Raw genomic sequence first — 12,377 nt, forward strand, 5'->3', positions numbered from 1 at the left:
TCCAGTAAACCAAATATATATATATTGGCCTTGAAGTGACCAGAGGAATTATTCACACAGCAACATTTGTATCTTTGTAATAATTTAAATGGGTTTTATAGAAAACAAATATTCTTGTACCCCTGTCCCTTCATTTATTTACACAGAGGAATTCTTTCAGTGTCAGTTTCTCAGAAACTGATTTAGGTTATTTGGTGTTTGGGCCCGGAGGCTGAAAAGATTTCTTGGAGAGAAAACAGTACTCAGAAAACAAATTGGTAGAAATTAGTTCTTACAAAGTTATACTTCTTATTTACTTTTTAATTAAATTTGGTCTTTTCACCTATTTTTCTAAATGACCTGTCTTAAGTACTTTGGATGAAAACCCTCTAGTCTAGATTTGATGTTGCACCTAAAAAGTTCACAGTAACCACTTTGTCTAGCCAAACCAGTGAAATTTAGGAATAATTTTCAAATTTGTGGTTCATACTATGTAGGAAGGAACTTATTTTTATGAAACTCAAAGCGTGAATATTTTAACTTTCCAACCCAGTAAATGGTAAATGGCTTCTTATAAAAATGTTATTTGAAAATAACTTTCTAATGTCATTCTAGGCCTTATCTTTGGGGGAAAAAGAGCAGTAGGAAGAGTCACATGTGGTGAAGATAATAGTGATGCACTGAATGTTCTGTGAGGCTGTTTCTGATGTAGCTACTGAGACAGTGACATTAGGACAATATCGTATATGTGCTTCCTGTCAAGAAGTTGATGATGGAGGCATAGCAGAAATAAATTCAGTTCAGCAAGAATTGGTTACCACTCTTTGCCTTCATATTATTCAAGACTCTGGGTGTCCAGATACCATTTCTCTGTCTTCATGTAAATTAAAAACTGTTTTAGGGAAAGGCTATTTGTATACAATCAAAATGGAGAAACATAAGCATGTAGTTGATTAAAGGTTACTCTCAATAAACATTTAGGTAATTAGTATAATAATGTAGAGTAGAACAAGGTCAGTGTGTTGTGATATGGAGGAAGTTTCACAGAGCAAAGATTGGTCTTAAGTTTGAATAAGCTTCGATGATATTTTTTATTTGATGATCATTTTTCATGGGGAAGAAGCATGAGTAAGGCAGTGTGTTGTTAGGTTCAGAGACAAAGATTTGTCTGATTGGTTATGAAACGGAAAAGATGGAGTCAGATCGAGCCTTGAATTCTATACTTGGGAGTTGGATTTCACTGGTGATACGAAACCACTAAAAACAGAATGTGTCTTAAGAAGTAATGTTTTAAGGAAGTCAAACCAAGGTGGATTGGAGTATATCTGAGAATGAAAAAAGACCTAATTAGGAGGCTCGTGTATGATTTTGATAGTGATATTGGAGGGCTAGGTAAGGAGAGGAGAATGCATAAAAAAACTTGGTGACATCTCCCAGGAGTTAGGCTTGAGTGCCTGAAATAAGGAAATAGGGCAAATGGAAGGAGCAGGGTGAGGAGATATTTTTGAGTTGGAAGTATTAGAAGCACAAATGTAATTTTGTAATATAGTAAGAAATATGTATTTAGTTTTTGTTTCTGGCTCAGTTTCTAAAGCCCTGGGAACCTCCTGACTGGTAGGGATGAGAAGAGTGTCTTTTGTTATTCGTAATAAGCCGCTTTCAACATCACCTGCGTTTATGCTAATGAATTGACTCTTGCCGATGGGACTGGTTGCTAGAGGAACCAACCAAGTGACTAGAGGGTTGGAATTTTCAGCCCTGCCCCTTAACCTCTGGGAGGGGCACTAGGAATTGCATTCATCACCACCGGCCAGAAATGTAATAAATCATACCTATGTTTAACAAAACCTCCATAAAAACCAAAATGACAGGGTTTGTAGAACTTCTGGGTTGGCGAATGCATCCATGTGACAGAAGAGTGGCACATCCAGACTTTTATAGGGACAGAAGCTCCTTGGCGTGGGACTCTTCCAGACCTTGCCCCTTGTATCTTTTTGTTTGGTTATTCATTTTGTTTGCTCTATAATAAACTGGCAATAATAAATAAAGTATTTCTCTGAGTTTTGTGAGCTGTTATAGCAAATTACTGAACCTGAGGAAGGTGTTGTTGTTGGTAACATTTGATTTGTAGCCAAGTCAAATAGAAGTGTGGGCAACCTGGGGACCCCAAATTTGCAATTGGCATCTGAAATGCGAAGCAGTTTTGTAAGACTGACCTTTTAACCAATGGAATCTTCAGTAACTCCAGGTAGTTTAAAATTGAATTAGATTGTGAGACACCTAGTTGGTGTCCTCAGAGATTTAAGGAATTGTTTGGTATGGAAAACCACACGTGTTGTCAAGTGTCTAGAGTAGAAAAATGGATTTCTCTTTAGCAACAAATGAGAAACTCCCAATAACTTAACTTGGTAGAAGTTAAAAATAGGGCTATATATGGTGAACATATTTTTTTCAGCTCTGAAGTGATGGTGAGAGTAGGAGATAATTCTAGGAGTAGGAGATAATAGTGGGGAGGTTCTAAGATCAGAAGGAAGGTTAATAAATTATTGCTGTTAGTATAAAATGTGGCAATAAATATGGTAATGTTAACATTTGATGTTGGACTCAACATCAGAAATAGAAAAACAATATCATGATAAAATAATTAGCTTATATTCATTATATACAAAGTACTCTTCTAAACATTTACTATTCAGTAACTATTACTACAACCTTTTTAAAAAAATATTTTGTTTATTTATTCATGATTGACACACAGAGAGAGGCAGAGACATAGGCAGAGGGAGAAGCAGGCTCCATGCAGGGAGCCCAATGCAGGACTTGATTCCAGGACCCTGGGATCACGCCCTGAGCCAAAGGCAGATGCTCGACTCCTGAAGCCATCCAGGCGTCCCATACCAGAACCTTATAAGTGATTTAAAGTTAAATAATGTGCCCCTCGTGACTCAGCTAATAATTGATGGAGCTGGGACTTAGGGTTTGCCCCCGAACACTCTGGCTCTAAAGCATGTACTCACCAGTTACCTGTGGACACTCTAAGGATAAAATTACATCATTTGAATCCTGTACTTTGACATACATCAATACAGCATCTTCTGAGGGCCAGAAATTAGATATCAACATTATTATTGGTTCAAATTCTTATACTTTCTACTTTTCTTGTCTCTCTTCTCCTTGTTTCCTTCTTCTTTCTACTACCTCTTTGTGTTGGTGACATTTAGCACTATAAAGTTGTGAACTTTTTTGTATTTAAGTTCCTTGGCAGCAGCAAGGTCTATAAATCTTACTAGTAAATCCGTAAATCTGAGAATCTGGGAGTTAGATTGTTTCAGTTATTGAATTGAGAACACCAGCATGCTGTAAGATTTGCTTATAAGTACATTTCCACACATTTGTATTAAGACTGCTGATGTACTGTGAAATGGAAAAGTTTTCACTGTAGTTATTTAAGAAGTGTTGCTTTGCTTCAACATTCAGCATAGAAATACATTTTAAAAGTGAAAAATAAATTCATGGAATAAGTTAAAAGGGTGGTATGTGTTGTCACACAGAAAGGGAGCACCGTGCTAAATGGCACCGGGGAGATACAAAAGAAATGGATAGCTAATTTTGCAGAACGCAGACTCCCAGTTGTAGAGATAAGAATGCCCACAAAAGCACTTGGCAGTTAGAAGAGCATCATTTGAATGGAAAGAGTAAAATTAAGGCAACTACTAAATGAAAAGCTCTGAGTTGCTGAAAACTTACTGGAAAAATTGAGTCTTTGATAAGCTGGCCTTTGAAGTTGATGCTTCTGTTTGGGTGAAGAGCTTGTAGACAGAAGTTAGACAAAGTCATGTATAAAATAGGCTAACTTGGTTGAAGCATAGAGGGAGAATGAAATTTTTATAAATTTGATCCTATCATCTACTGAGAAACCACCCTCTAAAACTATGGTGGTTATCATCAACTATTGGAAAAATTGTCCATGTGGTGGGGTTAAATTTATTCTCATTCTCTCCATTAAAACTGACCAGTGGGAAGAAATTGCATGAAAACACATTTGTCTTTCAGTACCTTACAGTTTCACAACAGTAACAATGTCTTCACTGTCTATGAAAACCATGGGACCTTTGGAAAGTAGTCATTACTTAAATATTAATTTAAGTAATTACTTAAATATTAGGAATTACTTAAATATTAGGTCTCTTTTTGTCAGGGATGTTAAAGATGAATTTCTGTTGACAGGTGGAGATTCATTCTAACATCACTTCCAACTTGAGCTTCTGAGAGTTTGTATGAAGTGATTAGAAGAGAAACTGGTATTAAGGCTCTTAGCTAGAAGGCTGTGCCAAACTCTCGATGTGTAGTATATTGAAAATCAACTTGAGGGGAAATGCAGGAAATATTGCTAAAAATAATGGTTTGGAATTGGGAATGGATTTAGGAGATGGGTGTTGGTGGAATAATGGCTCTAAGGGGCATAGGTTTAGCTAATTAGGAGACGGCAGTGTCTTAATGATAAGGGGGAACCATCTGGTGGAAGATGCATGGACTGAGAGAATTAGCGGACCTGGATTTTGGGTGTAGCTTGTCCACCATTTTGAGGTGATGGGCAAGCACTTATGTTCACTGAGATTATATACAGTTTGAGCAGTGGACCAGATAATCTCTATTGTGCTTTTTTGCTTAATTTAGTTAAATCAAGAATAAGTTAAGAGGTGGGCATCAAGGCTCATTTTATGTTATACCAACCAGTAAATTGTGTTTTGTTATCCAAAAGGACATTTTCTTGAGAACTTGATTAGTTTACTAATGAAGAGATTTTAGTAGCAATTTAAATTTTTTTTAAAGATTTTTATTTATTTATTTATTCGAGAGAGAGAGAGAGAGAGAGAGAGAGGCGCAGAGAGCACAGGCAGAGGGAGAAGCAAGCTCTATGCAGGGAGCCTGATGTGGGACTCGATCCCAGGACTCCAGGATCATGCCCTGAGCTGAAGGCAGGCGCTAAACCGCTGAGCCACCCAGGGATCCCCGCGATTTAAATTTAAAAAAAATTTTTTTTACATTTTTTTAATTTAAATTTTTAAAGTTATCTTTGTTCAAAAGATGAAATCATGGAGAAAGAAGAAAATGAGATCAGTCTGTAAAGTGTTCCCAGTAGGAAGATGTGACAATATAGTTTTTTTGTTTTTTGTTTTGTTTTGTTTTTACTGGAAAACAAGTATACAACCTTGTTAAAGGAGCTTTTATTAATGTATGCAACCATGAGTGATATGCTCCAAGGTCATTTACTTACCCGAATAATACTGTGAAAACTTTAGATGGGTAAGCTGCCTGTCTAAAGAAGTGAGGTTCCAGAAAGACACTATGAACAGGCAGCTGAATCATAGAATATTTGCTGCTGCTTCTGTATTTATCTATATGCTTGTTTCTGTGGAGTTTATGTTTGATTGTCTGTCTTTTTAAATAGTTAATTCTCTGTGTAAGAGCAGTACATACTTAATTTAGTTTGAGCTCTCATGTGAGAGTATTTAGGAAACCCAAAGACCCTGAGGTGTTTGAGAGTGAGGTTAGTGGTGGGGATTCTACCCTCGCTTGACTCTTCATTCATTGGCTGCAATATTTTATGTTGTAAAATGAAGGTTATCTTTAACACGTCTTGTGAGAATATGCCTCATCTCTTTATTTCCATGCCTTGAGGCCTGCATTATTTTTAAAATAGAAAAGGAAAATGAAAAGCCAAAGAAAACTTAAAAATTCATAGTGCTTTGTAAGTGGTTTAACTTGAAAAATGTAGAGGTACAGGGTACCCATTTCCGTGTTTCCTCTGTTCTGGTGTATTTTTCTAGGATCGCATGTATAACTATGTTTAGTGGTTATAGAAGGAGTCTGTCATCAACTCTGTGACTGACTCTGCCATTAGCACCAAGTGAAACTTGGCCTAGTCATCCTTGACCTCTCTCACCCCAGGTAATATACTGTTGTTTCTAATTTTAAAATTTTTCGGATTTTAGGCTTTGACAAAATTCTTGAAATGTGTGAATTGGGATCTACCTCAGGAGGCCAAACAAGCTTTGGAACTTCTAGGAAAATGGAAGCCAATGGATGTAGAGGACTCCTTGGAGCTGTTATCTTCCCATTACACCAATCCAACAGTGAGGCGTTATGCCGTTGCCCGGTTACGACAGGCAGATGATGAGGTACATTATTATTCATTACTCCTCTTTGGGTACTTTTTTTTTTTTTTTTTAAGTAGGCTCCATGCTGGGAGTCCCAGTGTGGGGCTTGAACTCATGACCCTGAGATTAAGACCCGAGCCGAGATCAAGAGTAGGGTGCTCAACTGACTGAGCCACCCAGGTGCCCCAGACTGGGTACATTTTATACTAGAGCCTGATTATAGGCTCACTCCACCACCACCCTGTATGTGTGCCTGTGTGTGTGTGTGTGTGTGTGTGTGTGAGAGAGAGAGAGAGAGAGAGCAAAAGGAGGTGAGGGGTGGGCAGGCATGGGGAGAGAGATTTTTAGAAGGGAAGAGGATATACTAGGTGTGTTTTCAGAAGTAAAATTAAAATATTCCTCCAAGGACTCTTCTGTGAAATGAAAATTTACTTCCTGATCTGTTACATGATAGGACAATCTCTCCCAGGACATTTACCTGGCAGCAGAGCTTGTATTGCTCTGTCTGGAAAAAGGAATTCTAATGAAAAATGGTTTAATGCAGCACCAGCTAGGGAATAATTCAGATCCCCTCTATCAGTCAGTATACAACAAGCCACATTTAATTGCAGCCTTGAAAAGCCCTTGGGGCCTTTAAAGCATAGAGATGCATGGTCATCTTATTCTCCTTCAAACTTCTCCTTTAAACTTTCAGCTGCTGACAATTATATGTATATGTAGATTTTCTGAAGGTGGTTTTGAATCCTCTGGAAACCAAATACTGAAAACTGTGTGCTGGCTATTTATATTACATTTAAAGCCACCAGGGAAGGAGGAACACTCTATGTCAACACAAAGCATTGCTGGATTTTGAATTTTAGTAATTTTTAATAAAATAGAGTAATCCAGCAATTTTTTTTTACTTATTAATTTTTATAGAGTGGATGTCTTTTCCAAACATAACTTAATAGTTTATAGCTAGCCTGCAGAGCTTATGGGATATGGGATAACTCTTCTCAAGCCTTGATATATAGAGGAATGTTGATCCCATAGAACAACTAATATTGAAGATCTTTAAAAAAAATCATTTTAAATCCGTAGTGGCAAAACAGCATTTACTAAGGTCGATAAGGTCAATGTATGTCTGTATTTAATTATAGTAAAATGTAAACAGTAAATAGTGTAGTGAATGCTCACATATAATTTACTCCTCTTCAGCAGTTGGCAGCTCATAGCTGGTCTTGTTTCATCTGTAATACCACTTATTTCTTCTTCGGGATTCCCTGCCCTCCACCAGATTATTTGGAGGCAGCTCTCAGATATTGTATGATTTTATTAGTATAGGGTGTTTTTCACTTTCCTGTTAAAAAGCAATCCTAAGTATTTTGATTCAGTATATTTTCTTTCTTTCTCATTGTCTTTATTGTATTACAGTAAAGACAATGAAATGTGGGGCAGCCCTGGTGGCTCAGCAGTTTAGCGCCGCCTTCAGCCCAGGGCCTGATCCTGGAGACCCGGGATTGAGTCCCATGTTGTGCTCTGCATGAAGCCTGCTTCTCTCTCTGCCTGTGTCTCTGCCCCTCTCTCTCTCTCTCTCTCTCTCTCTCTGTGTCTCTCATGAATAAATAAAAAAATAAATCTTTTTAAAAAAAAAGCAATAAAATAAAAATTGAAATGTGGAAATACTGAAATACTTATTTCAAAATTCACTAGAAATTTAACTTAAATCATTAATTCCCCATGTTTCACATGAGTCATAGAGTTTGGCTAAAGGCCTCTGGGCTGTACTCAAGACAGCCTCCTGATGTGGGTTTAGAATTTAAGTAGAAAAATTATAAGTTATCATTTTTTTTTTCTTTTTTAAGTTATCATTTTGATTGTCTCACTTTAGTTCCCTCACAATCTTAATTGAAAGCTGAATATTTATGGTCTCTGGTGATAGTCATATATTCATGCAGGTACTGCATGAATTTCTAGACCATCTTACAATTTTTGTTACACTGTAGAGGATAATGGTAGAAACATCGTGTACATTTTAAACTGCAAAATATGGTAGGTTTCCTTGAGGTTTTATTTTTTTTTAAAGATTTATTTATTTATTTTAGAGTGTGTGTGGGTGCATGAGTGGTGGGAGGGGCAGAAGGAGAAGGAGAGAAGCAGAGTCCTGGCTGAGTGGAGCAGGTCAAGGGGGGCAGGCCTCAACCTCATGACCCTGAGATGAGGATCTGAGCCGAAATCAGGAGTCAGACGCTTAACTGACTGAGCCACCCAGGCTTCCCGTGAGGTTTTAGATACCTAGAGAGCATAAATAGTATGATGGTTATCTCTTGATTTTTCTTTCTCTGAACTTAGTTTAGTGATAAATTGTATATACACAGCTAAAAAAAGGCCTTTTAATTTTAATTAATCAGTTAATACTGATTCTTCAGATATATATTAAGATGAATTTTTTCTTCTCTCTGACTCTATGTACCGATATATATATGTCTTTGGGAACACTATATATTATTCTTACCTCTGTTTCCTATCCTCAAAAGTAGTGCTAATTGCTGCTTATGTCCCCAGCCATTGGGAAAGGCCAGCTATGGGGAAAGATTATGTGGGGCATAGTTATGAAAGATTGCAGAAAGATTGAACATTTATATTATGTAAATTTTATATTAAAATAATCATATCATTAAAAACTTCTTAATTGAACAGTATAATCTTGGACAATTTCTTATTATCAACACATTTGTTTCCATGAAGTCTGGAAACATAGGCAAATGAATATCAAGGCAAGTGATGTCAAGGGCATGTTTATTTTATTTTTATATATTTTTTTACATTTTTAAATTTAAAGTCAATTTGTCAACATATAGTATAACACCCAGTGCTCATCCCATCAAGTGAAGGGCATCTTTAATCTGTGAAAAAACACTATGTTTCTAGACTATATAGGTACCTGCAGATCTACCTTATTTTTTAAAATTTCTTAATTTTTCAAATTTTTATCTTATTTATTTTTTTTAAAGATTTTATTTATTTACTCATGGGAGACACAGAGAGAGAGAGGCAGAGACACAGGTAGAGGGAGAAGCAGACCCCACGCAAGGAGCCTGATGCGGGACCCAACCCTGGTATCCTGGGGTCATGCCCTGGGCGAAGGCAGGCGCCAAACCACTGAGCCACTGAGGGATCCCTACCTTATTTTTTTTAAACAGCAGCATAGTATTTTACTGCAAGTTTAATTTATAATTTATTTAACCAGTCAGCTTCTTTTGATAGTTATATAGCTTTTCCTATACTATATTTTAGTGAACAGACTTATGTATATATGTTTCTATATTGTTAAGTAAGTAGCTTAAATTGGAATTGTTAGGCCAAGAGATACATTCCTCTTACATTTTGCTGATAATGCTCTATGAATTTTTTATTTTGGGACTTGTATCATACTTTAAAAAAATTACAGTTGCTTCACAAGAACATTAAACATAATTGGACAAATTCTTCCCCTCTTTTTTCTTTTTTGTAATTTTCTGTATAATTTTTATACGTTTATTCTTTCTAAGAATTTTAAGATAACTTTTTCATTTTCTTTTTTTTTTTTTTAAATTTTTTTTTATTTATTTATGATAGTCACACAGAGAGAGAGAGAGGCAGAGACATAGGCAGAGGGAGAAGCAGGCTCCATGCACCGGGAGACTGACGTGGGATTCGATCCTGGGTTTCCAGGATCGCGCCCTGGGCCAAAGGCAGGCGCTAAACCACTGCGCCACCCAGGGATCCCACTTTTTCATTTTCTTAAAACTCCACCAGAATCTTAAGTGGAATTACATTAAATTTATATATTATGTTAGAAAATATTGACAACTTTATAATATTAAACCTTTGCTTCTGGAGGCATGATTTTTGTATTCATTGAAGTCTTCCTGTTAGAAAAATTTTATACATTTTAAAAATAGATTTATTCCCTGACAGTTGTTACTGTTATGAACTACCTCACCCCTTTTATCTCTTACTTCTTTTAGTTAGTTAAATAAAAAGCTATGTTTTAATATTTATGTTTTATCTAATCACTTTGGTGATTTCTCTTGTTATAATGTTAGGTGTGTTTTGCTATATTTTGTGGATATAGCATTGTGCTGTATGGAAAACATCAGCATATAATATGTGCTATATGTGAAATCTGTGCTGGTGAATTTCCTAATGTAGCCACACATTTGTAAAATAAGTCTTCCCAATCTTTGAATACCTTTCAGAATTGAATTTGCTAATATTCCATATGGGAATTTTTTAAAAAGCCATATTTCTTATTGCTGTATGGCTCAAAAGGGGAGATGCCCCATAGAATTTGAGGAGGAAGTTACATTTGAGATGTTGAAGGAAGAGTAAATTTTCACAGTTGGACATGACTTTACATTTTAAATGGAGAGACCAGTATGAGCAAAGGCAAGGAGACTGAAAAGTGTAAGAAAAAATAGAAAGTATTTCACTTTAACAGGAATGTGGGTTGAGTGTAGCTAGCTGTTCAGGAAGTAAGATCAGAACCCATGTCTTTCTAACTGTAAATGCCTATATGAAGAATTACTCTTCATTCAATAAGAAATGGGCAGTCGTTGAGTGATTTTTGACATGGAACTTGGCCTGTGCACTCTAAAACATTAGAATTAACTTGTTATTAAGAGGAATGGTGATAACTATCTAGATAATACTCCATAGCTCTTGGGGAAATTTTACTGAATTGTCTCAGTTGAAAACCTGATTTTTTTTTTTTCTTTTGTTTTACTCGGATGCTTATGTCCTTCATGCTTGGAGGAATTTTATGTGTTTCAAGATGTGGCTAAATAATGAGCAAACTGACTTTGTACAAATGAAGGAAAGTACAGTTTGACTATAGACTACCCGCCCAACAAGTCAGATAGTAATGAGTGACTTAAAAAGAGGAAGGTTTTCTTCTGAATTCCTCCTTCCTGGGAATTTACCAATACAGCCTTTTTGATTTCACGTGGTAAGTCTTCTATAATGGGGAAAACATAACAGGTGATATATTCAACAGCATTTTTGAAGCATGCCTTAGTAAGGAAGGCTAGCAGTGAAACTTAGTTACTTAGTTACCTTCTGAGAAAGATACTTCTCTTTAAATATATTAATCAACTTTCTGTTATGTAATTCACCTTTTTTTTCCTTAGAAAAAGCATGCCTGTTGCTATTAGATGTCATAAGTCTCCAAAGAATAGTAGAAAATCAGATGTTTCTTGCTCCAATTAAAAAAAATGGTTTTTAGAAGCAGAACACTTATAGAGGTGCTTTGATACAGTCATTTGTTTTCTCTGGCCACTGATATCAACATTTGAATGTGAATGAATAAGCCTTTAAGTTTTCATTTAATTTTTTTGTAACAAAATCATATTTAGTGGTGAATTCTTGTGTATTATTCTTTGTCAGTATTTAGAATAATGATAAAAATGTTGACTATGTCAATGTAAGAAAAAAGTTATGAAAAAATATAGAGTTGTATGTATTAAGTGAAAGAAAATAGGTTGTTGGAAGTGATCTTTGTCTTCACGATGTTTGTAATAAATTGTGGAGATAATAGTTTAGCAATTAAGTACAGATTCTATAGTTGTTACAAATAGGGAAGGAAACTGTGTGCTCTGAAGTTTTGTAGGGGATTTCACTTGGCTTGTGGGCCTAATAAAGAGGAGACTGAGATTGAGGTGGCGGTCACCAAGTTTCAACCATCATCTAATTATGACTTTTGAGGAGCTAACTGGGTGAGTGTCAGCTGGACCTTGAAGATAATGATACTTTTAAGAAGTGTTTGAGTTTTGTGAATTTTTTCAGACTGTAATTCTTTTTAAAAGGAGAGTTTTGGAGTTTTCTTCACAGCCATTGAGAAGGGCCAAGAGAGTATGATATTTATAGAGAGTATGACAGGAAACATTTCCATCCTTAACATTAAACCTAAAGAGTCTTTTTATGTTAAAGGAAAACTCAGGAGACTACTTTGTTGACACGCTGAGTCCTAATTATCCTTTGGTTGTCAATAGCAGTATGGGAAATTTAGGCTTAGGTATTTGTTTTCTTTAAGCTATTATTGCTAGTTGGTAGGAAAGTAAGCTTTTCTCTTAACCAAGAGGGTTACAATTAAAATGTCTGTTTTATAGGATTTTTCATTTAAGAAGCCACCCAAATTCAAATTCTCTAAAACTTGACCTTTCAAGGAACTCAAGATTCAGAAAAAATCCTAAGCAGAAAAGCTCATGAAACAGAAAT

The 12,377-nt window shown here is 35.9% G+C and overlaps 1 protein-coding gene across 3 annotated transcripts in view; it reads left to right on the forward strand.

Moving 5' to 3' along the window:
- PIK3C3 (phosphatidylinositol 3-kinase catalytic subunit type 3) overlaps positions 1-12,377 on the forward strand; it is a 137,086-nt gene that overhangs the window by 50,223 nt on the left and 74,486 nt on the right. For all 3 annotated transcript variants that reach the window (XM_072829415.1, XM_072829414.1, XM_072829413.1), the window contains exon 10: positions 5,976-6,161. In XM_072829415.1, the coding sequence (XP_072685516.1) occupies positions 5,976-6,161 (186 nt within the window). The remainder of the gene's footprint in view (positions 1-5,975; positions 6,162-12,377) is intronic.

Source organism: Canis lupus, chromosome 6 (assembly GCF_048164855.1).
Source record: "Canis lupus baileyi chromosome 6, mCanLup2.hap1, whole genome shotgun sequence".
NCBI lineage: Eukaryota > Metazoa > Chordata > Mammalia > Carnivora > Canidae > Canis > Canis lupus.